Raw genomic sequence first — 27505 nt, 5'->3', positions numbered from 1 at the left:
TTTTTGCAATCTACTCATCTGACAAACAGCTAATATCCAGAATCTACAAAGAACTCAAACACATTTACAAGAAAAAAAAACAAAGAACTCCATCAACAAGTGGGCGAAGGATATGAACAGACACTTCTCAAAAGAAGACATTTATGCAGCCAACAGACACATGAAAACATGCTCATCATCACTGGTCATCAGAGAAATGCAAATCAAAACCACAATGAGATACCATCTCATGCCAGTTAGAATGGCAATCATTAAAAAGTCAGGAAGCAACAGGTGCTGGAGAGGATGTGGAGAAACAGGAACAATTTTACACTGTTGGTGGGGCTGTAAACTAGTTCAACCATTGTGGAAGACAGTGTGGTGATTCCTTGAGGATCTAGAACTAGAAATACCATTTGACCCAGCCATCCCATTACTGGGTATATACTCAAAGGATTATAAATCATGCTGCTATAAAGACACATGCACATGTATGTTTATTGTGGTACTATTCCCAATAGCGAAGACTTGAAACCAACCCAAATGTCCATCAATGATAGACTGGATTAAGAAAATGTGTCACATATACACCGTGGAATACTATGCAGCCGTAAAAAAGGATGAGTTCATGTCCTTTGTAGGTACATGGATGAAGCTGGAAACCATCATTCTCAGCAAAGTATTGCAAGAACAGAAAACCAAACACTACATGTTCTCACTAATAGGTGGGAATTGAACAGTGAGAACACTTGGACACAGGAAGGGGCACCTCATACATCGGGTCCTGTCGTGGAGTAGGGGGAGAGGGGAGGGATAGCATTAGGAGACACACCTAATGTAAATGACGAGTTAATGGGTGCAGCACACCAACATGCCACATGTATACATATGTAACAAACCTGCACGTTGTGCACATGTACCCTAGAACTTAAAGTATATATACTAAAAAAAAAAAACAAAATCCAAACCAAGTCAAAACCAAAACCAAAGTATCAAGCAATCCAAGTCAAGTCAAAAACAAAAACCAAAGTGCTGGTACAGGCATGCTGTGGGTGAACAGGTCATGCTTCCACTCAAATGGAGTGGTTAAGTCTTACCAAGTTTCAGATGTCCAGACTCCAAGTTCCAGTTCCTTCCTGGTGTTCAGCCACTGTGTTGATCCTCCATGGGGACCTGCCACGCGCTGCTCTGGCGAGGCGTTCCACCAGGGCAATTGCCTATCCCGGAGCGCTCTCAGGTCCCGGGTCACTTAAGCTGGCCGGATTCCCCTGCAGGGATGCTCCACAGGGCAGGCCTAAGCTGCCTAAGGGGCTGCCTTGACTGTCCGTTAATCACCTCGCTTCCTGGTCAGGGAACCAGGAAATGTATCAGGACAAGCCACAGCCAAAACCCCTCAGACACTGAGTTAAAGATGGTAGGGCTTTATTCAGCTGGGAGCTTCATGTCTCCATGGCAAGACTCATGTCTCCAAAAACCGAGCTCCCGGAATGAGCAATTCATGTCTCTTTTAAGGGCTCACAACTCTAAGGGAGTCTGCGTGAGAGGGTCATGATCGATTGAGCAAGCACAGGGTAAGTGACTGCGGGCTGCATGCACCAGTAATTACGATGGAACAGAACAGGACAGGGATTTTCACATTACTTTTCTATACAATGCCTGTAATCTATAGATAACATAATTGATTAGGTCAGGGGTCGATCTTTAACTGTCAGGCCCAGGGTGTGGCACCGGGTTGTCTGCTTGTGGATTTCATTTCTGCCTTTTAGTTTTTACTTCATCTTTCTTTGGAGGCAGAAATTGGGCATAAGACAATATGAGGGGTGGTCTCCTCCCTTACTATGAACACCTTTACACACATAAACTAGAAAACCTGGAAGAGATGGATAAATTCCTGGAAAAATACAAGTCTCCTAAATCAGGAAGAATTTGATACCCTGAGCAGACCAGTAACAAGTAGCAAAATTGAAATGGTAACTTACAAATTACCAACAATAAAAAAGTCCAGGACCAGATGGAGTCACAGCAGAATTCTACCAGACATTCAAAAAAGAATTGGTACTAATCCTTTTGACATGATTCCACAAGATAGAGAAAGAAGGAACCCTCCCTAATTCATTCTATGAAGCCAGGATCACCCTAATACCAAAACCAGGAAATGACATAACAAAAAAGAAAGCTACAGACCAATATCCTTAATGACCATAGATGCTAAAATCCTTAACAAAGTACTAGCTAACCAAATCCAACAACATATCAAAAAGATAATCCACCATGGTCAAGTGGGTTTCATACCAGGGATGCAGGGATGGTTTAACATACGCAGGTCAATAAATGTGATACACTACATAAACATAATTAAAAACAAAAATCACATGATCATCTCATTAGATGCAGAAAAAGCATTCTACACAATCCAGTGTCATTTTACAATAAAAAATATCAGCAAAATCGGCATACAAGGGATGAACCTTGATGTAATAAAAGTCGTGTATAACAAACCCACAGCCAACATAATACTGAATGGGGAAAAGTTGAGAGCATTCCCTCTGAGAACTGGAACAAGACAAGGAGGCCCACTCTCACTACTCCTCTTCAATATAGTACTGGAAGTCCTGGCCAGAGCAATCAGACAAGAGAAGGAAATAAAGGACATCCAAATCGGTAAAGAGGAAGTCAAACTGTCGCTGCTGACGATATAATCATTTACTTTGAAAACCCTAAGGACTCTTCCAGAAAGCTCCTAGAACTGATAAGAGAATTCAGCAAAGTTTCTGGATACAAGATTAATGTACACAAATCAGTGGCACTTCTATATACCAACAGCGAGTAAGCAGAGAATCAAATCAAGAACTCAACCCCTTTTACAATAGTTGCAAAAATAAATAAATAAATAAACAAACAAAATACTTACGAATATACTTAACCAAGGAGTCGAAAGACCTCCATAAGGAAAACTATAAAATACTGCTAAAAGAAATCATAGACAACACAAACAAATGGAAACACATCACATGCTCATTGATGGGTAGAATCAATATTGTAAAAATGACCATATTAACAAAAGCAATCTACAAATTCAATGCAATTCCCATCAAAACACCACCATCATTATTCACGGAATTAGAACAAAACAATTCTAAAATTCATATGGAACCAAAAAAAGAGCCTGCATAGCCAAAGTAAGACTAAACAAAAAGAACAAATCTGGAGACATCACACTACCTGATTTCAAACTATACTATAAGGCTATAGTCACCAAAACATCAGAGTACTAGTATAAAAACAGGCACATAGACCAATGGAACAGAATAGAGAACCCAGAAATAAATCCAAATACTTACAGCCAACTGATCTTTGACAAAGCCAACAAAAACATAAAGTGGGCAAAGGACACCCTTTTCAACAAATGGTGCTGGGATAATTGGCTAGCCCCATGTAGGAGAATGAAACTGGATCCTCAGATCTCACCTTATACGAAAATCAACTCAAGATGGATTAAGAACTTAAACCTAAGACATGAAACTATAAAAATTCTAGAAGTTAACATTGGAACAACCCTTCCAGACACTGGCTTAGCCAAGGATTTCATGATCAAGAACTCTAAAAGCAAAAGCAATAAAAACAAAGATAAATAGCTGGGACCTAATTAAACTAAAGAGCTTTAGCATAGCAGAAGGAACAGTCAGCAGAGTAAACAGACAACCCACTGAGCGGGAAAAAATCTTCACAATCTATAAATCTGACAAAAGGCTAATATCCGGAGTCTACAATGAACACAACTAAATCAGTAAGAAAAAAAAAAAAAAACTCCATCAGAAAGTGGGCTAAGGACATGAATAGACAATTCTCAAGGAAAGATATACAAATGGTGAATGAACATATGAAAAAATACTCAACATCACTAATGATCAGGGAAATGCAAATCAAAACCACAGTGCAATACCACCTTACTCCTGCAAGAATGGCCATAATCAAAGAGTCAAAAAACTCTTTAGACATTGGTGTGGATGTGGTGAACAGGAAACACTTCTACACTGCTGGCGGGAATGTAAACTAGTACAGCCACTATGGAAAACAGTGTGGAGACTTCCTAAAGAACTAAAAGTAGAACTACCATTGGATCCAGCAATCTCACTCCTGGGTGTCTATCCAGAGGAGAAGTCAATTATTCGAAAAAGATACTTGCACACGCATGTTTATAGCAGCAAAATTCACAATTGCAAAATCATGAAACCAACACAAATGCCCATCAATCAAAGAGTAGATAAAGGAACTGTGATATATATAGACATACATATAACAGTAGTATTCCATCGTGTGTATATATATTTATAATATGTGATATGTATATATATGATTATTCCACACATATACGGATATATATATGATATATGATATATATTCCATATATATTATGTGGAATTATATATGTGGAATAATATATGTGGAATAATCATATATATGAATATTCATATATATCACATATAATATGTGATATGTATATATGATGGAATATATGTGATATGTGTATATATGATGGAATATATATATATCACATATTATATATACACACACATGATGAAATACTACACAGCCATAAAAGGAATGAATTAACAGCATTTGCAGTGACCTGGATGAGATTGGAGACTTATTTCAAGTGAAGTAACTCAGGAGTGGAAAACCAAACATCGTATAATCTCACTGATATGTGGAAGCTAAGCAATGAGGAGCAAAGGCATAATAATAATGCGGTGGACTTTGGGGACTCTGGGGGAAGTGTGGGAAGGGGACAAGAGATTAAAAGACAACAAATACGGTGCAGTGTATACTGCTTGGATGGTATGTGCACCAAAATCTCACAAATCACTGCTAAAGAACTTCTCATGTAACCAAATACCACCTGTACCACAATAACTTATGGGGAAAAAGTCCATTGCATGTTTATAAAGCAAAACCGGTAGGAAAATAGTATTTTTATAAAACAGGAAGAATATAGGAGTCATAAGGAAAAGTCCTTTTTTGGTTTATTATCTGTATGTTTTGTTCCTATTTCTTCAGTGGTAGCTCTAGGGCTTACAATATGCACCTTCAACTTACCACAGTTTAGTCATAGTATATGACTTTGTGAATTACGTAAGAGTTTTACAATACACACCCATTTCCTCTATTTCTAAAAATAAAATATTTCTATTATAAGCACCACAATACATAGCTTTATTCCTTTAAAAAATTAATTATTTTAAGAATAATTTTCAGCACAGTGGAGGAAGTCATACTACCCCGCAGAGTTGGCGTGTGTTCTAGATTCATCCCGGCACCACCATGTCGAAGGTTTCCTTTAAGATCATGCTGACATCTGAACCGATGTCTGATGCCATACAAAGTACTCTGCGTTCCTGAAAGTACACCTTTCATAGCAGTCTTAAAGTTTGCAGCAGAAGAATTTAAAGTTCATGCTGCAACAAGTGCAGTTATTACCAATGATGGAATAGGAATAAATCTTGCACAGACTGCTGGAAATGTTTTTCTAAAACAAGGTTTAGAACTGTGGATTATTCCTAGAGATCATGTTGGAAGTTGTTAATATCTACTACTTGGGCAGGGCGCGGTGGCTCACGCCTGCAATCCCAGTACTTTGGGAGGCCGAGGCGGGTGGATCACGAGGTCAGGAGTTCAAAATCAGCCTGGCCAAGATGGTGAAACCCCATCTCTACTAAAAATAGAAAAAAAATTAGCCAGGCATGGTGGCACGCGCCTGTAATCCCAGCTACTCCGGAGGCTGAGGCAGACAATTGCTTAAACCTGGAGGGCCGGAGGTTGCATTGAGCCGAGATCGCGCCACTGCACTCCAGCCTGGGCCACAGAGCGAGACTCCGTCTCAAAAAAAAAAAAAAAAAAAAAATCTGCTACTTGGAACATACGATTTGGAACATACGATTGCCTTTCAGAATAAATATTGGTATTTTTGTAGAAATCAGGCATTTAACATACTATGAAAACACCAAGAGTCAATGAATAATGAAAGGTGACTCATCTGTTTTTTTTTGGTCCATATTCTTCATATGAAGAGGTAATGCATAAGAATTAAGGCTCCTACCCTCACAGATCATAGTCTTTGATTGCCACTTCACAACACAAACAGGTAGTTCACTGGGGGGGGCGGGGAATGAATTAGCAGAACTGTGTTAACTGGAAGCTTCTGGTAATTTTTTTAGAACAATTTGGAACATTAAAATGTACTGAGTCTTATATATTCATCTGAGTTAAAAATATAAAAAGAATTATGGATCCTGGATGGCAATTTGCTTGATAGCATCTGATTTGCACACTCATAGTTTGATTTTTAATTAAATATATAGGTTATGATGAAGTCAATAGACGTATCAGTGAACAGTTAACTATATTAAATTTTTATAATTTACTTTTTTAAAGATTCAAACCTCATGTATTATATAAATTTCAGTTTAATATCCATCAAAAAAATTAAAATTATAATCTAACTCTTATATGTATAAATCGATGTCTCATACCAGGTTTTAATGTTGGACTTGCAGAATCCAGTACTTATAATGGTGAGAATTCACAATAAAGTAGAAGCATCCTTTGCTGAGTTATAGATTCCTTTATCAATCTCTTTTGACACAACTTTTAAAACAAGTATCTTCAAGAAACCACTGGTGTTTTGAGGACGATATTTCTAAATAGCATTCAGGAAGATAATATTATTGCACAGAAGATCTGAAGACTAAAAAAGCAACAACAAAAGCTCAAGGAAATGCAGATCAAAAGTGCTGACGAGTTATATTTACTGAAGATCCAACTTTTAAGGAAGTTCTGAGATTAGTCACCCATGTGAATAAGAAGCCAGGAAAGGAAAGATGGGGAAGTCCAGATGACCAGGCTTCTGTTAAGGAGGAAAGCAACAGAGGAAAACAGTGAAGGGGAACAGAAAAGTGTAGCAAAGTGTTACAGAAAAGCCAACAGGAGAGACAAAACTGCAGAAGGTAGAGGCTGGGGAGAACTGAAAGGGAAAACAAAATACTTAACACAGTCTTAAGTAGTAGAAGGCAATTAGAGAAAACTAAGTATCTACTGGCCTTGTCAACATACAGACTTCAAACTACCCCTTATGAGAATCCAAAGAATGATGTAAGGGAAGATTTCATTTGCTCTTCCAGAAGAAATCAGTATCTATGTAAATCCTGAAAGATGAAATCAAAGCTCATAATGATTCAGAATCAGTGCCTGCCCTGCTGTATTCTGAATGGTGAACTCTGGAAGCAGGGATTGTGTCTGTCTGGCTCTTTTTTAGAGCTGGAAATGTAGTGGCTTTCATTAAATACTTGCTGTGAAGTCTCTCTAAGACCAATTGTTACCTTAGTATGTTTCAATATCTTCTCTATCATAGGCCCTAGGTTCATTGGGGAAAAAAAATATGAGAAAATTCAACAGAATCAGCATTTGAAGTGTGCCATTGGTAGTTGTTTATGAAGTTACCAGATATTCATAAAAGTGACAAATGAACAGCAGGATTATGAATTATCAAAGGAAAAAACATTTGCTGAGGTGAAAAAAATCTGACGTTTGAGGAAGTTTTTATTTTTATAAACAAAATCTAACGTTCAAAGGCTCCTGTTTCTTACAATAACTATTGAGCCTCAGTTAACCAGAAATTTATGAACACCCATTTCCTTTTTGCTTTAAATTTTTTCTCCACTCTGCTAACACAACAGTTTGCCTGCTGTGCTGCAGAAATAAATTTATGTTGTCCTCTGCCATAAAGTGATGTATTTAATATTTTATTGTTTTGAAAATTATATTGAGTTTCTAAAATGTTTTATTAAACTAGACATTTTGTTATTAAATAAATGTGATCTGTAATTTCTTTGTGCAGAATGAAGTATTGTATTTAGTTTACATGCATTATGGGTTCATAATTAATATCCAATGAAAATACATTTTGTCGTATTGAAAAAAGAATAATTTTAAGTGAAAAAGGATTTTTTATATTTATCTACATATTTACTATCTTCTGGGCTCTTCATTCTTTTTTGTAGGTCTGAGTTTCATTCAGGTATAATTTTCCTTCCACCTAAAACACTTCCTTTAATATTTTTTCATAAGGAAAATCGGCTGGTGACAAATTCCCTCAGATTTTCAGAATTCCTTTTTTTTCTTTTGTCTGAAGTCATTACTTTGCCTCCATTTAGGTAGGTCTCTTTTTTGTGGTTGTTATAGGTTGTTATAGGATCCTAGGTTGACAATCTTTTAGCATGTTGTAGATGCATAGTTCCGGATTCGGTACAGGTTTGCACAAACTATTTGTAAACAACATGTTAAAGAAAAATGGAGAAGCTGGATTGTGAGAATACGAAGATTTACTGAAATGAAAAGGTGGTCATTGAAAGAAAGTGGGTTATGAAACAGCATGAACATTATGACCTCATTGTAACAAACGTGCGTTACATACACATATGTGTAATATGTATCTACGTGTATCCATACACACATTGTGTATATATACTGCAATTCGTTTTATTTTCTTACTTTCGCCTCCACTGAAACCTGTATTAATCAGCCCAGCATTAACCGCTGCTCCCACATTTGGGCCACTCAGCATCAGTGAGAACTGGGCCTCAGGCAGAGCCGCCCGGGACATCCGCGAGGGTCCCGCAAAGCTGGCAGCACGGAGCCCGGCCGAGGGCGAGCTCTCGGCCAAGGATGGGGAGTTGACCAAAGAGAGGAGGATTACAAAATCCAAATACTCGGACAGGTGCTAAATACTCGGGTGGGTGCTAAAGACTGCAGCGGGGCAGAAAAGCAGAACGCTGGCTGGTTTTTTTCGTATCACGGGCAGTGTGACGGTTACCGGGGTTGACCAAACACAGCGCACCGGCCGCCGTTAAATCCTACTCTGGCTCGGGGTCTGCGGAGCCTGCCTCAGCAGCAGGCTCCATAAACCCAGCCAGGAACCAAGAGTGGACCAATCTGCACACCTGCCGCATTTTGGCAAAGGGTCGGGGGTCTGGAACAGAAGCGGAGGCCCGAAACAGAAGCAGAGGCCCAAATTCTTGCCCCGGTCTCCAAGACCCACTTTCTGGGGCTTTGGGGAGAGAAGCTCAGCTTGGGGTCTGGGCAATTCGAGCGGGTTGGAAGGGGAAAGCTCTAGCGAGAGCTCAGGTGGACTCTTCGAGGGGTACCTGGAAGGTGGGACCGCAGGCACCGGGAGAGAAGAGGGTGCGAGGAAGGAACCGGCCCACCCCGTTGGAAGCGCAGGAGCAGACGGCTGCGTGGGCCTGGGAAGCTCTTCTCTTCATAATCTTTATTCTTTGTTTTAATGTAATCCAGATAGATGAATAGATAGATGATAGGGAGGGAGGGTTGGATGGAGGGAGCGAGGAGACGGAGGAAGGGTGGCAAGAAGGGGCAGGGAAAAAAAATCCCTAAATTCCCCGAAACTAAGAACTACGTGGCAACAGTCAGGAAGTTGGGAGCTTCCAGAATACTAAACGCTGCAAAGAGTTCGCGGGCTTAGTAGACCCGCCCATTACCGCGTGCATAGTCTGCGTGGGACGTGCACAGGATGGCGCCAACCCGCTAGTATATAAGGACCCGACCTGGGCGCTTCCAGGGAAACGCGAAGGGGGCTTCGGACGCGCTGGAGCTTGAGAGGTCAGAGAGGGTCCCGGCCCCTAGCCTGGGACTCCGGAGTTCCGTTTCTACCCGTGCTTCAGGGTCTAGTCCAGCTGAATCCCCGTCGGGCTATAACTCGAATGCCAGGTTCGCGAAGAGAGCAGCACCCGCTCCACCTCACCCCAGCCAGGGTGTGGGGTGTTGGGGGTGTGGGGAGGGGCTGGAGGGGTGCGGAGGGTCTGGGGGTGGAGTGGAGCGGGATTATCTGTGCTTTTCTCCCCTGCCTGCGGGCCCAGCTAGTTTGCTCAGCAGGTTCCCTGAAAAGCGGGCTATGGAGGACTGGGAGGCGGGGCGGGGGTGGATAATGGAGGCGGAAGGCATTGGGGGCGGGGCGGGCCTGACCTGTGCACTTGCTCCCGCTAGAAGTTGGAAGAGCCCCTGGCCAGCGAGCCGCCGTTTCTGCAGGGCGCGGAGCAGGAACCGAAGCCTGGGAGGTCACAGGGTCAAGTGCACCTTGGCGGCTCCCAGGGCTGCAGGTCTCAGGCTTCAGAGTTCTTGATATTGTAGACTTGAGAAACTAGTTCTACAGGTTTCGTGTGACCGACCAACCACTCTAAACTATTTTCCTTAATATGGAAACTTACAGCAGAATTAGAATTGCCATTACCCTGCGGGGAGGTTTATAATCTAGAGAGGGGAGAAATGAGAAAAATGTCTCCCTGTGGACAAGATCTGTAGAATACACGTGCTACCCGACAAGGACAAAGAGCTCTATGTTTTAGTTTTCCAAGAGGGCACGTCTGTCGCAGCCCACTTTCCTTTCTTTACTTTTTTTTAAATTAATTTTTAATTTCTGTGGGTACATGGTAGATGTATATGTTTATGGGTTACATGAGATATTTTAATACAGGCATGTCATGTTTAATAATCACATCAGGGTAAATGGGGGTATCCATCACCTCAAGCATTTGTCCTTTGTGTTACCAACAATGCAATTATGCTCTTTAGTTTTTTACCTTATTTTATTTTTGTAGGTACATAGTGGATGTATATATTTATGGGGTACATGAGATGTTTTCATACAGACATGCAATGTGAAATAAGCACACCATGGAGAATGGGGTATCCATCCCCTCAAGCATTTATCCTTTGAGTTGCAAACGATGCAGTTACACTCTTTAAGTTATTTAAAAACGTACGATCAAGTTATTATTAACTGTAACAACTGTTGTGCTATCAAATAGTAGGTCTTATTCATTCTTTCTATTTTTTTTTTTTTTTCTCGAGACAGAGTCTAGCTCTGTCGCCCAGGCTGGAGTGCAGTGGTGTGATCTTGGCGCACTGCAAGCTCTATCTCCCGGGTTCAGGCCATTCTCCTGCCTCAGCCTCCAGAGTAGCTGGGACTACAGGCGCCCACCACCACGCCCGGCTAATTTTTTGTGTTTTTTATTAGAGACGGGGTTTCACCGTGTTAGCCAGGATGGTCTCGATTTCCTGATCTCGTGATCCGCCCGCCTTGGCCTCCCAAAGTGCTGGGATTATAGGCATGAGACAACGCGCCCGGCCATTCTTTCTAATTTTTTTGTAGGCATTAACGCTCCCCACCTCACCCCTTCCCATCTACCACCCTTCCTCAGGTAGTCATCCTTCTGCTCTTAGAATAAAATTGTTTTGATTTTTAGATGCCACAAATAAGTGAGAACATGCGATGTTTGTCTTTCTGTGCCTGGCTTATTTCATTTAACCGAATGATTTCCAGTTTCATTCGTGTAGTTGCAAATGATTAGATCTCATTCTTTTCTATGGCTGAATAGTACTCCACTATGTATATGCACATCATTTTCTTGATCCATTCATCTGGTGATGGATGCTTAGGGTGCTTCCAAATCTTAGCTATTGTAAACAGTGTTGCAAGAAACATAGGCGTGCAGATGTTTCTTGGATACATGATTTCCTTTCTTTTGGGTCAATACTTATGAGTAGAATTGCTGAATTTTGTGGTAACTCTATTTTTAGTTTTCTGAGGAACCTCCAAACTGTTATCCATAGTAGTTGTAGTAATTTACACTCCCACCAACACTGTATGAGGATTCCCTTTTCTTCACATCCTTGCCAATATTTGTTATTGCCTGTCTTTTGCATAAAAGCCATTATAACTTGGATGAGATGATATCTCATTGTAGTTTGGATTTGCATTTTTCTGATGATCAGTGATGTTGAGCACCTTTTCACGTGCCTGTTTGACATTTGTCTTCTTTTGAGAAATGTCTATTCAAATCTTTTGCCCATTTTTCAAGAGGATTATTGTATTTTTTCCTATAGAGTTGTTGGAGCTCCTGTTATATTCTGGTTATTACTCCCTTGTTGGATGGGTAGTTTGCAAATATTTCCTCCCATTTTGTGGGTTGTCTTTTCACTTTGTTGATTGTGTTCTTTGCTGCGCAGAAGATTTTTAACTTGATGTGATCCCATTTGTCCATTTTGTCCATTTTGTTTTGGTTGCCTATGCTTATGGGGTATTGCTTAATGAATTTTTGCCCAGATCAATGTCCTGGAGATCTTCCCCAATGTTTACTTGTAGTAGTTTCACAGTGTGAGGTCTTAGATTTAAGTCTTTAACCCATTTTTATTTGATTTTTGTATGTGATTTTTGTATGTGATATTTGATTTTTTGTATGTGGCAAGAGTTGGGAGTCTAGTTTCATTCTTCTGCAGATAGATGCCCAGTTTTCCCAGTGCCATTTATTGAAGAGAATGTCTTTTCCCCAGTGTATGTTCTTGGCACCTTTGTGAAAAATGAGTTCACTGTAGGTGTGTGTATTTGTGTCTGGGTTCTCTATTCTGTTCCATTGGTCTGTGTGTCTGTTTTTATGTCAGTATCATGCCCATTTTGGTTACTACAGTTCTGTAGTATAATTTAGGTCAGGTAATGTGATTCCTCCAATTTTGTTCTTTTTGCTTAGGATAGCTTTTGCTATTATAGGTCTTTTGTGGTTCTATATAAATTTTAGGATTGTTTTTTCTGTTTCTGTGAAGAATGTCATTGGTATTTTAATAGAGATTGCAGTGAATCTGTAGATTGCTTTGAGAAGTATCGATATTTTAACAATATTGATTCTTCCAGTCCATGAACATGGACTACCTTTCCATATTTTGGCTCTTCAATTTCTTTCATCATGATTTTACAGTTTTTACTGTAGAAATCTTTAATTTATTTGGTTAATTCCTAGGTATTAAATTTTATTTGTGGCTATTGTAAGTGGCATTACTTTTTTATTTCTTTTTCAGATTGTTCACTGTTGGCATATAGAGATGCTATTGATTTTTGTATGTTGATTTTGTATCCTGCAACTTTACTGAATTTATCAGTTCTAATAGTTATCTGGTGTAGTCTTTAGTTTTTTTCCAAATGTAAGATCATATCTTCTGCAAACAAGGATAATTTGACTTCTTCCTTTCCAATTTAGATGCCCTTTCTTTCTTTCTCTTGTCTAATTGCTCTAGCTAGGATTTCTATGTTGAATAACAATGGTGAAAGTGAGGATCCTTATAGTGTTCCACATCTTAGAGGAAAGGCTTTCAGTGTTTCCCCATTCAGTATGCTACTAGCTGTAGGTCTGTCATATGTGGATTTTATTGTGTTGTGGTATGTTCCTTCTATACCCAGTTTTTTGAGGGGTTTTCCGTGAAGGGGTAATGAGTTTTATTAAGTGCTTTTTCAGCATCAGTTGAAATCATATGGCTTTTGTCCTTCATTCTGTTGATATGATGTATCACATTGACTGATTTGCATATGTTGAACCATCTTTGCATCCCTGGAATAAATAGCACTTAGTCATGATAAATGATCTTTTAAATGTATTGTTGAATTCAGTTTGCTAGTATTTTGCTGTAGTGTTTTTTCTTTGATATGTCTTTGGTTTTGGTATCAGTAATACTGGCCTCATAGAATGAGTTTGGAAGTCTACCCACCCTCCTTCTCTATTTTTTGAATAGTTTGATAAGGTTGATATTAGTTCTTCTTTAAATGTTTGGTAGAATTCAGCAGTGAAGCCATCATGTCCCGGGCTTTTCTTTGCTGGAAGACTTTTTATTATGGCTTTATTCTCATTACTTCTTATTGGTTTGTTCAGGTTTTGGATTTCTTCATGGTTCAATCTTGGTAGGTTGTATGTGTCTAAGAATTTATTTTCTCTAGGTTTTCCAATTTATTGGCATACAGTTGCTCATAGTAGCCACTAATGATCCTTTGAATTTCTGTAGTATCAGTTGTATTGTCTCCTTTTTCATCTCTGATTTCGTTTATTTGGGTATTCACCTTTTTTTCTCAGGTTACCTGGGTAAAGGTTTGTCAATTTTGTTTATCTTTTCAAACAATAAACAGGTGGTGAAGTCAGCCAAGCTGTGTTCTTTTCTTCAGAGTGGCAAGTTCCCTCAGGACCTAGGTGGGTTCACAGATGCTATCCAGGAGCCAGGGACTGGAGTAAGAAAACCTTAGAAATCTACCTTATGTTCCATTCTACTGTGGCTGAGATGGCCCTCAAATCGTGAGACACAGTCCTTCCCACTCTTCCCTCCTTTTTCCACAGGCAGAGGAGATCACCCTGTGGCCATCATGACCATGGGTCCACAGGGAGTACTGTTAGTTATTGCTGATATTCACTTAAAGCCCAAGGGCTCTTTAGTCAGCTTGTGGTGAATGCTACCAGGTCTGGGACTCACTCTTCAGGACAGTGGACTACCCTCTGGCCCAGGGCAGGTCCAGAAATGCTGTCCAAGAGCCTACTTGGTGCTCTATCCCTGTGGCTAAGCTGGTATATACGGTGCAAGACAAAGTCCCCTTTACTTTTCCCTCTGCTTTTCTCAAGCAAAGGAGTCTCTGCCTGTATGTGCCACAGCTGGAATTGTGCTGAGTCTCACCTGAAGCCAGCAGATTCTCACCCAAGACCCACGGCATATTACCTGGGTATCATTGCTGATTACTCAGGGACCAAGGGCTCTTTAGTCAGCAGGTGATAGATCCTGCCAGGAATGGGTCCTTCCCTTTAAGGCAGCAGTTTCCCTTCTGGCCCAGAGTGTGTCTAGAAGTGTACAGGAGATAGGGTGTGGAATGGGTGTCTCATGACCCTGACCAGTGTCCTATCCTACTGTGCCTGAGCTGACATCCAAGATGCAAGACAGAAGTCCTATTTAGTCTTCTCTCTTCTCTCCTCAAGTGGAAGGAAGTGATCTTTTTGGAGCTGAGAGCTGCACTATCTGGGGTTGGGAGAGGTGTGGTGCAAGCACTCTCTTAGTTGCCACAGCTGGTATCTCAGTAGGTTGTGTGCCCTCCAAGCCTACTGGCTCTGAGCTCAGCTCAGCACTAGGACTTGCCTAGGAGTTTCAGTCCTTGTGGCCTAGAACATCTTTCAAGTTTATTTAGAGCACCATAGCACTTCAGCTACAGTGGCGAGGCTTGCTGGAACTCAGGTTTCAATTGCTGGGATGGACAATTTCTATCTCACTAGGGCTGGTCCAAATTCTGCCTTCATGGGCAGGTATAAGCTGGATTCAGCCTGGTTTTGCTTTCCACTGTAACAGGGCAGCACTGAGTTCAATGCAAAGTCTTGCAATCGCTGTGCCCTCCCTTCCCAAGCACACAGATTTCTCTGCACCACGTGGTCATTGCAGGAGAAGGGGGACGGTGGGTGGAGCTTTCTATTACACCACCTTGTTCTGCCCTCCCGTTTCCCTTTCTGTTCAGTTTCTATCTGAGGCTAGCCAATCCCCTGTGATCTAGGGGAGATGGGTGGGAGGATGGAAGGAAAGGGGAAGTAAAACAAAAAAATAAGAACCACCCAGAAGCATACAGAAAATTGGGCACTACTAGACAATTTGACATTGCAAAGTTTTCCCAGGCTAATTCGTCACCTTTTAGGGAGTTTGCTGAGCAAATTAGGTAAGCCTTCCTGGCAGGGGAGAAATGCACAGATGCTACTCACTCAGCCCCCTGCTTGGGGGTGGTTGTCCCTGTGTGTTCATGTCAGACTCACTGTTCCCTCAGGGGTCCTGCAGGACTAGATCCTGGGGCATGGGGAGAAATGGGGACAGCTAATAAATGGAAACCGTACAGCTAATAAATGGAAACTGTACAGCTAATAAATGGTGGAACTGGGATTTGAACCTAGGAAATCTGAGTCTTAATCCTTGAACTCTGCTACCTCTGTCTACATAGGTTTCTGTATACAGAGCCTTCAGGACTGCTTTTGGTGGAAAGAGAGCACGTGGTGCTAATTCACTGTGTTGGTGGGAACACTGGCTACACTGAAAGGTTTGAGAAAGTTATCCTGTAAACCAACTAGAATCAGGTGCTTTTGTTTCTGAAGTGCTTTGGTAAGTGTCCTGAGTTTCTTTTCTGAATTCTTAATCTCTTATTAACTTAGTTTAATTTTATTTAGGATTTCAAATTTGTGTGGAAAATATCTCTACCTTACAAAGAATGTGCAAGTGATGCTGATTATAATTCCTTTAATCCTAAGGAAAGAGCTAGGGATAGAGCTCCTTAAGCCTTTTTTGCCTGCAAAAGAATCTAAGCAGATGGTGGGGTTGCTGTTTAAATACAGTTGCCAGTGAAAAACTATCAGCATCTATTGGCTTTGACAATAAAGTTTATAGGGCAGAGAAAGTATTTAACTATGAAATCCCTATATATCAAAAGGAATATTTTACAAATAACTTGATAAAAATGTTTCAATGGTCTTGGAATGCAGAATGGAATTTTGAGAAATATAAATTTGTAGGCAAGGGTCTAAAGTAGGCAAGATGGTAAGAATGTGGATGTGCCAGCCTTCTTTTTTTTTTTTTTTTTTTTTTTTGAGACAGATTCTTACTTTGACCCCCAGGCTGGAGTACAGTGGCATGATTTTGGTTCACCACAATCTCATCTCGAGGGCTCAGCTGATTCTACCACCTCAGCCTCCTGAGTAGCTGGGACCACAGGTGAGCACCACCACACCTGGCTAATTTTTGTATTTTTTGAGGAGACGGGATTTCACCATGATGCCCAGACTGGTCTCAAACTCCTAGGTTCAAGTGATCTGCCTGCCTCAGCCTCCCAAAGTGCTGGGATTATAGGCGTGAGCCACAGAACCTGGCCCAGCCTTCACTTTTATCTAACAAATTTTTTCTAAATGTCTTCATACCTCAGTCATCTCATTCCTTCTGTCACCTGCATCAACATCCACCTTATCTGTTCAGAGTTACTAGCACCCACTCAGACTTGTAATTTCAAGCCTTTAGTATAGGATGGATTTTTGTAGGAAGAGAAAATAAGGCTGTGATAGTCTGCTTCTACATATTGTATATATCCTTGATGACTTCAAAATAGGTTATGAATATACTGATTGCTTTACCTTTTATTTTATTTTAATAATTTTCCAATAATAATGCAAGGTATTTGTTGATTGCATTTAAAGTTTTATTTTTTTTTAAAATAATTTTCAAATAATGATGCGAAGTATTTGTTGATTGTACTGGTTTTTTACAATTTCATTTTAAATAATAATTTTCAAATAATGATATCAGTTATTTGTTTATTATATTGATCTTTTGAACAATTCTTAATCTTGATTATTCATAATTTTATTTCGAAGTTCACTCTCCTTCTTTTTTATTTCCCTTATTGAGAACTGCAATCCATTCACCTTCTTACTTTGTTCCTATCAATGAGATCCCTGCCACCCTCACTCCCTGACCTATTTGTCTTAGAATACGTAGTCCAGATTTCAGTTACTTCCGTGATAAAATCCTACTCTTCCCCCGACTACCCTTTTAATTCGAAGGAGGATGACTTTTTAAAAATGTTGTAATAACTCAGAATTCCAGAAATGCAAAGAGAAGAAAACAACAAAAATGTATGTCCCACCCACCTCTGAGATGTATTTAGTACAGGTGCTTTTTCTTCTGAACTTATAGCATTGTATGTACAGCTAAAGGTTTCTTAATTCTCTAATCTCATTCTTTTCCATCCTTATTTGTAACCTCTATAAAAAAAAAAGTACATTTTATTCACGATGTTTTCTCCTTTTACGAAACATAAACGTATTTATTATGGTTTTTAAAATATTTTAATCTAAATGCTATTCTATTGTGTATTATCTTCTGCAAACCTGCTTTTAAAATGTATCATCATGCTTTATGAGTTTATCTATATTTATACTTGAAGATATGATTTACTTATTTTGTCTGCTGTATTAATCTTTCATTGTAAGTTGTTTGTTTCCCATGTCAAATATCTATCTTGTTCTTTATAATGTCTGTTTCAAACTGTCTCCGTTCTGTTATTAAAATGTTTTTGTCAGCTGGGCATTGTGGCTCACACCTATAATCCCTAGCACTTTGGGAGGCCAAGGCAGGGGGATTACTTGAGCTGGAGTTTGAGACCAGCCTGGGCAACATGGGGAGACCCCCATCTCTACAAAAAAAAATTTTTTTAAAGAATTAGCTGGGTATAGTGGCTGTGCGCCTGTAGTCCCAGCTACTCAGGGAGCTGAGGTGGGAGGATCGCTTGAGCCCCAGAGTTTGAGGCTGCAGTGAGCTGTGACTGCATTCCAGCCTGGATGACAGAGCGAGACCCCATCTCACACACACAAAATGTTTTTGTCTTGTTTTTATACCAAGTGCCTCTGTCTCAGGGGGTGACTTTATTTTCTACCTCAAAGAGAAAAGTGAAGCTATCAGAAGGGGACTCTTTCAGCTTCCTCGCACCAAAGCGATACGCCTACCTTTGCCCATGCCAATTATCTCTGTTTCTCCTCCTCCTGACCTTCTTCTGCATCCTGGATCACCTTCCTTCCTTATCTCTCTTTTCAGGGCCTTCACTGTCTCAATTATCCTAACTTCCTTCTACCTCTTTAAATTTTCACTTCCCTACTGGCTTCCTCCCATCTAAATATGTTCAGACCTTTCCCATCTTAATAAAATTCTGTAGCTTCTTCTTTACCTCCAGCTACATTTCTTTTTACCTCTCTCCTTTATAGCTTCATATAGTGAACAAGTTGTATATATGTGGTGATACTATTTCCTAATCTCCCATTCATTCTTTGACTCATTGTGAAATGGACAGTTAATATAGATTCCTTTACTAAACACCTGTGAACCAAAGCGTAGTGTTAAATCCTTTTTGAGAATTATTCTCAATTAATCCTCATAATAACAGGCATATTAAGGTGGATGCACCATGTTTTATAGGTAAGAAAACAGAGTTAGAAAGATTAAATATCTAGGTTAATGTTATAATACATTTAATGACAAGTGGAATTCAAGCCATCTCCATTAACTCTAGTCTCTAAGACCTTAGCCTGTGATTTATTGCCTCCTGGTGCCCACTGCCCAGGTGTCTGAACAGCATTTTTCAAAGTCACCAATAACCTTAATTTTACTAAACCTAATAACACTTTCGAGTCATCACCTAGCTGTACCTGTCAGCAGTATTAGACACCTTGGCTCTGTCACGCCCCACCTTTGCAGCCACAGTTTTTCATTATATCATAGATCTGAGACCTCTGCGCAGGTGATTTTGTTTTGGGCTTCCTTAATACCATATACCCTTGGTTTTTCTCCTACCTCTGGTTTTTCACAGTCAGTCCTTTCTACAGTCTCCTTTTCAATGTTGTCTTCTTTTACTCATCCGCTATAGTCAACGTTCACTGGAACATCAACAATCTAAACTGAGACAGTCTCATTCCATTGTACACATGCCCTTCATGTGATCCACTGCTTCCATTCTTCAATGCTGATAACTTCACCTGGCCAATTCAAAGGCATCCTTCAGGTCTTGATTAAATGTCACCTTTGCCTTGGAAGTCTTATTGAACCATCATCTCCAGATTCGTTTAGATACCCCTTTAGTGTATTTTTCTTCTCATAACTCATATCATACATGATGTTAAATGCTAATTTCATTAGCACCCTTCCTTGCCAACCATTCTCCTCCTAAAGAGAAGGGATTGCTCCTGTCTTGCTTGTTAGTTTATTGCCTTCTCTCAGCATATATTAGACACAAAATAATATATTAATAAATGAATTGCATGCATGTAATAATGCATGTCTTCTAATAGTTTCAGCTGTGAGTTCAACATGGAGGCAAATCAGTGCTCCCTGGTGGTGGAATCATGTTACTCAGACTTGGTCATCAATATAGGAGAAGTGACCCTTGGAGAAGAAAACAGAAACAAGCTGCAGAAAATTCAGAGAGACCAAGAGAAGGAGAGAGTTTTACGGGCTGCGTGTGCTTTATTAAACTCAGGAGGAGGAGTGATTCGGATGGCCAAGAAGGATGAGCATCTCGTGGACATGGGGCTGGATTTAGAAAAGTCTTTGAGAGAGCTTATTCAGTCTTCAGATTTGCAGGCTTTCTTTGAGACCAAGCAACAAGGAAGGCGTTTTTACATTTTTGTTAAATCTTGGAGCAGTGGCCTTTTACCTGAAGATGGCTCTGTCAAGCCCCGCCTTTGCAGCCTCCGTTCTTCATTACACCGTAGATCTCGGACATCTGCACTTCTCATGAACTCAAGAGAGGCATTCTGTTTCCTGAAGAAAAGAAAATGATGCAAAATCTTGGAAGAAGGACCTTTTCAAAAGTTCACAAGGGTATACACCAAGAGCTCCGTAACTCGGATCCTGCTGACCCAATTTTCCAAAAAGACTATCTCGAATATGGTGAAATCCTGCCTTTTCCTGAGTCTCAATTAGTAGAGTTTAAACAGTTCTCTACAAAACACATCCAAGAATACGTAAAAAAGATAATTCCAGAATACGTCTCTGCATTTGCAAACACTGATGGAGGCTATCTTTTTATTGGAGTGGATGATAAGAGTAAGAAAGTTCTGGGATGTGCAAAAGAAAATGTTGACCCTGACTCTTTGAGAAGGAAAATAGTAAAAACAATACACAAACTACCTTGTGTTCATTTTTGCCAACCCCAGTGCCAGATAACCTTCACACTCAAAATTGTGGATGTGTTAGCTAGGGGAGAGCTATATGGTTATGCTTGTATGATCAGAGTAGAGCCATTTTGCTGTGCAGTGTTCTCTGAAGCTCCCAATTCATGGATAGTGGAGGACAAGTACGTCTGCAGCCTGACAACTGAGAAGTGGGTAGGCATGATGACAGACACAGATCCAGGTAAGAGGGAGAAAGCTCCTCCCTCCCTGTCCTTTCTACATCCTTGGGACCTCCCATAATAAATTTTCCTTTGCTGCCTATGACTTTGAATATCTTACATCCACCAAACACTTTATTTTGAATCCCCAAGTATCCTACTTTTCATACATGAGAAAATTTTGTTGGGTGATTACAAACCTAACTCACATGTCTATAAGTGGTGATTTTCTACATTCGTAACTGAACAGAAAATTATTTGAAAATAGCCACCCTTGCAGTGGTGTACTGGAATGGCTCTTACTGGCTTTAGAATCAATTATTAAATTTTCAGGAATTTTTGAGGTAGTTGTTAAATATAGTTATTACTAAAAATTAGGCTATATATACTTGCACCTAAATAAATTGTATCAGAAACAAATGTAATCAATTCAAACTCACCACTTCCTAATTATTTGCTACATTTTACTATTATCTTTGCTTGAGAGATTATTTACATCTATTGTATCTTTGTGGTGGTAATACTATAAAATGGAGTGCTACTGTGCGTTGCTTTCCAACTCTGTATTTAGTGATAATCCATTAGGAGCTTGAAATTGTCTGTGGTGGGAAGATTTATAACACCGAAACTGGCAGTTGGCTATGAATGAGGGATCTCTTCTCAACTAGATCTGTTTATTAAACTATCACCAGCATAGTACTGCTTTCTGGGGTTGCTTGTTTGAAGTATTAAAAGTCCTTTGGGCTGGGCTTGGTGGCTCACGCCTCTAATCCCAGCATTTTGGGAGGCCGAGGTGCGTGGATCACCTGAGCAAGAGTTCAAGACCAACATGGCGAAACCCTGTCTCTACTGAAAATAGAAAAATTAGTCAAATGTGGTGGTGCGTGCCTGTGGTCCCAGCTACTTGGGAGGCTGAAGCAGGAGAATTGCTTGAACCTGGCAGGAGGAGGTTGCAGTGAGCTGAGATTGTGCCACTGCACTGCACTCTAGGTGATAGAGGGAGACTCTGTTTAAAAAAAAAAAAAAAAAAAACCCTTTGGATTGAAGTTTTCTATCACCTCATAATAGTACCCTGCCTAAATTAAGATGTAGTTTATCTCTTGATCCTTGAGGACATTGTTGATTTTGTAGCTCAGGAAAATTTGAAAGCAGCTCAGGGCCAAGCGTGGTGACTGACGCTTATAATTCCAGCACTCTGGGAGGCTGAGGTGGGAGGATCACTTGAGCCCCAGAGTTTGAGGCTGCAGTGAGCCATGATTACACCAATGCACCCCAGCGTGGGTGAGAGTGAGACCCTGTCTCAAAACCAAAGAACAGAAAGTATTTCAGGGTGATGAGGGTCATGGGGATAGGGGTGTATTCAAGGTTTGTCCTCAGCACCCTTTCATATTGTTCTGTGTCTCTGTTTATCCTGTTGATATTTTGCCTTTTCTTCCACTCACCATGTACCCATTATGCTCTATGCCAGCAGCTATAATCTGCTCTACCCCTCTGCTCCTAACAGTTTGAAATATTTCTTGCCTTGCATCACTACTGCTTCCCAAACGTATTTCTGTATATAACCCATCATGCTATAATTTGGCAGGCTGGTGGGCTATCTCAGTGTCTCTGGAACACCTGAGAACACCCTAAGCCTGCAGAAATACAGAGAGAACATAAAAATTGGGATACAGTCTTCTGAGTAAAGTGGATGTGTACTTGGAAAGGAGATGTTATAAAGCTGATTCCAATCTCCAAAGCACATGAAAAAGTTAATGCACTCTATAACGTCCTTTGATTTCACACAGTATCTCATTTTAACATCAGGAATAAGCATAGGTGTCAGAATGTCACCCAGGCTGGAGTGCAGTGGCACGATCATAGTCCACTGCAGCCTTGAACTCCCGGGCTCAAGTGGTCCTCTCACTTCAGTCTCTTGAGTAGCTGAGACTACAGGCATGAGCTACTGTGCCCAAGCTCTAAGCTATTTTTTTAAGTGTGAGTAACGGTAATTGCAAATCAGTGATGAGATGATATTTAACAGGGATGAGAGTTGGGTTCAGGAGAGGTGGTGACGGTTGGAGAGGGGATGTAAAATAAGATACATGCACAGACAGCAGTACTAAAAGAATGTGCTAGGTATCATAAGAGGTGTGCAAACAAAATGCTGTCCAGACACAGAGAACGAAGAATTATACTGAATGGAGAAATACATTTAAACTTCCAAATAATGGCTTTTCAGGGTGGGTTTTGGCAACCTTGATATGCAATAAAGGCACTTATCTAGACAGAGTGAGTAGAGAGTTATTTTGATATTATCTCTCAAGTCACATTATTTAGAAAGTCACACATTCCACCTACTGATAAGGCCTCTTTCAGTATGAAGAGATTAACATGTCAGAATAATGTGAATTTTCTTTCTTAAGATCTTCTACAGTTGTCTGAAGATTTTGAATGTCAGCTGAGTCTATCTAGTGGGCCTCCCCTTAGCAGACCGGTGTACTCCAAGAAAGGCCTTCAACATAAAAAGGAACTCCAGCAGCTTTTATTTTCAGGTAATTATGGTTTGTCTTCTCAACACCAGCCAGTTTCTATGTCAGGATAAAGGGAGATTAAACTGTTTTATTTGTTTTGTAAAATCCTGAAAGTGCTCTGCAAACCCATAGATAAAACGTGATGATGTTACAATCCTCTTGGTGATAAGTGGTTTAGAAATGAACCCTCACTGACCCCACTGGCTAAGGCAGTACCACACATAGAACTCAGGAACATTATTTCCCTTAAAGATTATTTGTTCTTGTAGTTCCCAACTCTGGCTGATCATCAGTGTTTCTGGTCATTTTTAAAAGGACACATATCTGAGTTCCTACTCCACTCATAACAAGTTGGAATACCTGGGAAGAGTGGCTTGCAATATGTACTTTTCTCAAACTACCCTCATGATTTTATGCTAATCTAGATTGGAAAACTTTTATCTAGTCAAACTAGTCATACACTGCACCAGAGAGCAGCCAAAAATCTGCCTACCCTTGCCAGATTTTCCAGAGGAGTGGTGGTTGTAAATATGAGAAAAGAATATAAATCTAGGACAAGATGGAAAACAAAACATTTAAAATGGAGATGGATTATGCATTTCTTCCCATGTTTTGGGTTTAGGACAATCATGTAGCAGCACAAACACAATAATTCGGGACCAAGGTCAACGCCTTTTCTCTACTCTTATCCCTTGCTCCCATGATAGGCTTTGCTTAGGAATCCATTGCTGTCTTCTTTGTAGAATCCCAGAGAGGGAAAACCACTTGCTTAAATCTGTGCAGTAAGTCAGTGGCTTATCTGGCACTATAATTGATACATAAATGTCCTATATATGTGTAAATATCTGTCAAGGATCATTAAATTAATAGATAATGACTGCCCCCATTACAATTTCATTTTTTCCCTTATCCAAGGTCCTTGCATTCATTTACATATCAAACTTATATTTTAGAAACTGTCCACAATAAACAATGTAAAATCTAAGAGTAAACCTATTAAGCGCTGCTAATCATTTTTTAAGCTCAATAGATTCATTTTAGTAGAGCTTATTACCATGGAATAAATTATAACTAAGACAAACTAATAGGCTATATGCCCATAGAGGAGCAGCCTATTATTCTGGTATTAAAAAAATCAATTTTCTAAAACTTCTACCAAACCTTTGAAGAATAGGCATATTTTACACTATTTGCATTGTTCCAGATTCATAGAAAAATAACAAAAATTCCCAAGTCATTGTTTTTTGAGACAGGGTCTTGCTCTGTCACCCAGGTTGGAGTGTAGTGGTGTGATCATAGCTCACTGCAACCTTAAACTCCTGAGCTCAAGTGATCCTCTAACCTCAGTCTCTTGAGAAGCTAAGACTCTAGGCACGAGCTACTGTGCCCAACCCTAAGCTATTTTTTAAGTGTGAGAAACAGTAATTATAAAACTTGTTAAAGATAGAAAAAAAGAAAAAGGAAAACTCAGACTAATCTTACTTATTAATGAGGATGCAAAGACAGAATTCCAGAAATACAAGGATGTATCAGCATTTGGAGAGTTAATGTAATTCATCATTTCTATGTATCTATGCAGATAAATTATATATTTGTCTTCTAATACATCAAAAAGGCATTTGTAAAGCTCAATACATGTTGTTTTTTTAAAGGTCCTCAATAAAATAGTAACCTATAAATAGTTCTTTAACATTATATTTGTATTTACATATATATATGTATATATGTCCACCAAGAACATCATGTTAATTGGGAGAGATTATAGGCATTCTATTAAATTCAGGAACAAAACAGCCACTTGCATATTACAAGTACAATGTAATGTTAATTGGCCAATACAGTTAGATAAGAGAAAGAAATTGGATTAAAATGGAAGAAGATAGGACTATATATCTGGAGAATTCATGAGAATCAAATGAAAAGCTACTGTAAACAGTAAAAGAATTCAGAATGAATATAAGTACTTATATTAGTATTATAAGAAACAACTATAAAAATTAATATGCAGAATTCAGTATCTTTAATATAATGTATAATGAAAAAAGACACCCAATTTTCAATAACAACAAAAAGGTAAAATATCTGCAATAAACCTATCTAAAGCAAAAGTTAAATTAATACTGAAGGACACAGAAGAGTAAGTGAATCAGGGAATGTTATGTACTTTGAAGGAAGAATCATCATCACAAAGTTGTCAATTCTGAAATTATTTTATATATCAATTTTAAAAGAGATTATTTAAGTCTAAACATAAAACTAAAAGAGCAAGAACAGGTGGAATTAAAACCTGAAAAACAAGAGAGGCTATCTACAAATAACATATTATNTAATAAAAAGAATTGTATTGGCATATAATTAGACCAAAGTTATGGAATGTAGGATCTGGAAATGCACAGAAACACAAATTAAAATTCAGTTTATCATGAAACTGGCCTTGCAAACAAGTAGAGAAAAATAGAAATGTTCATAAATATATAGGGTAGCTTGGTGGCAATTAACTTTTAAAAAGATGAATTCATACTTTACTTCATATACTAATATAAACTCCAAATGGATCAAGAATTTAAAACAAAAGCCAGAAAAGTTCTAGAAGAAAACATAGGCAAACATCTTTATAATTTTTGCATTAGACTTAAAAATATCAAGATTCAAAATCTGTGAACCATAAAAGACTGATATATATGACTGCATACAAATAAGCATTGTGCATGACTAAAGCCACTAAGAACAAAGTCAAGTGACCATGATCAAGTAGAAAAAATATTTGCAACCCATATCACAACCAAAGGGCCAGTGTCTCTAATATATAAAGAGCTTCCAGAAGTTGATAAGGACACACGCACACACAGACACACACACACACACACACAAACAGAAAAATCAAAAAAGATAGTCCAGAGAAAATAAAATTCATACAGCTCTGAAACATTTGAAAAGATGCTAAATATTAATCAAAATAAAAGACATGTAAATTAAAAGGAGATATTTTTCCATCTATTAGATTGTTAAAAAATGAAAAAACCTGACATTATCTCTTATTTGCTAGATTGTGGGGAAACACACCTTCTTGTACGTTGCTAGTGGGAGTCCATATTCATACAACTCCATTGGAGGACAATTTGGCAATATATTAATATATTGGAATCACAAATGTATTTAACTTTTGGGATTTTATTATATATCTGTGTGTGTGTGTGTGTGTGTGTATGCTACGTATGCTTGCATACATACCAGACGTACAAGGTTACTCGCTGTAGTGTTAACATAATAGCAAAAGATTGGGGGAAAACTCAAGGGCCCATCAGTAGGGACTGGTCAAGCAAAATATGGTACATCCATATCTGTGTTAGATAGCTGTAAGAAAAGAATAAGGAATTGTGCATTGATACGGAAAGATCTCCACAATACATTGCTAAGTGAAGAAAAGTAGTTGCTGAGTGGCTTGCTACCTGTTGGGAAAGAAAGGGCAGAATATTTGTTTGTATTTGCATAAAGCAATTTCGGAAGAGTAGGCAAGAAACTTAAAAGTATCTGTGATAAGGGAGAAGGGTGAGATTGGGAAGGTAGGAAATTAAGAAAATGGGAGTAGGAGTGTTTGGGTATTTGGTATAGGAATATATTAACTAAAGTTTTTTTTTTTAAATGACATTTTTCACTTTTGGAACATTGTTATTGTTATCAGATTTTGAACATTAATAGTGGTAAACAAATTATGTTTATAGTTTTACAATTAGATTCCAGATATTAAGAATAAAGATGTTCTGGTTTTTTGAAAAGATCAACAAAATTGATAGACCACTAGCAAGACTAATAAAGAAGAAAAGAGAGATCAAATAGACGCAATGAAAAATCGTAAAGGGGATATCACCACTGACCGCAGAGAAATACAAACTACCATCAGAGAATACTATAAACATCTCTACGCAAATAAATTAGAAAACCTAGAAGAAATGGATAATTTCCTGGATACTTACACTCTCCCAAGACTAAACCAGGAAGAAGTTGAATCCCTGAATAGACCAATAGCAGGCTCTGAAATTGAGGCAACAATTAATAGCCTACCCACCAAAAAAAGTCCAGGACCAGACGGATTCACAGCCGAATTCTACCAGAGGTACAAAGAGGAGTTGGTACCATTCCTTCTGAAACTATTCCAATCAATAGAAAAAGAGGGAATCCTCCCTAACTCATTTTATGAGGCCAACATCATCCTGATACCAAAGCCTGGCAGAGACACAAC

The 27505-nt window shown here is 39.1% G+C and overlaps 1 protein-coding gene and 1 pseudogene across 1 annotated transcript in view; both read left to right on the top strand.

Moving 5' to 3' along the window:
• The first annotated feature begins 5301 nt into the window (after positions 1-5301).
• Positions 5302-5563, top strand: LOC108541458 (ubiquitin-fold modifier 1 pseudogene; annotated as a pseudogene).
• Positions 5564-9562: 3999 nt separating this feature from the next.
• SLFN11 (schlafen family member 11) overlaps positions 9563-27505 on the top strand; it is a 25877-nt gene continuing 7934 nt past the window's right edge. The window contains 6 exon segments of the mRNA XM_017891010.1: positions 9563-9759; positions 15827-15984; positions 16474-16590; positions 19710-20224; positions 20227-20775; positions 23158-23286. Of these exon segments, the coding sequence (XP_017746499.1) occupies positions 19729-20224; positions 20227-20775; positions 23158-23286 (1174 nt within the window). The 5' untranslated portion in view covers positions 9563-9759; positions 15827-15984; positions 16474-16590; positions 19710-19728.

The sequence above is a fragment of the Rhinopithecus bieti genome, unplaced genomic scaffold, assembly GCF_001698545.2.
Source record: "Rhinopithecus bieti isolate Rb0 unplaced genomic scaffold, ASM169854v2 scaffold_20840, whole genome shotgun sequence".
In the NCBI taxonomy this organism is placed as follows: domain Eukaryota; kingdom Metazoa; phylum Chordata; class Mammalia; order Primates; family Cercopithecidae; genus Rhinopithecus; species Rhinopithecus bieti.
This window is presented reverse-complemented; position numbering and strand designations above follow the sequence as displayed.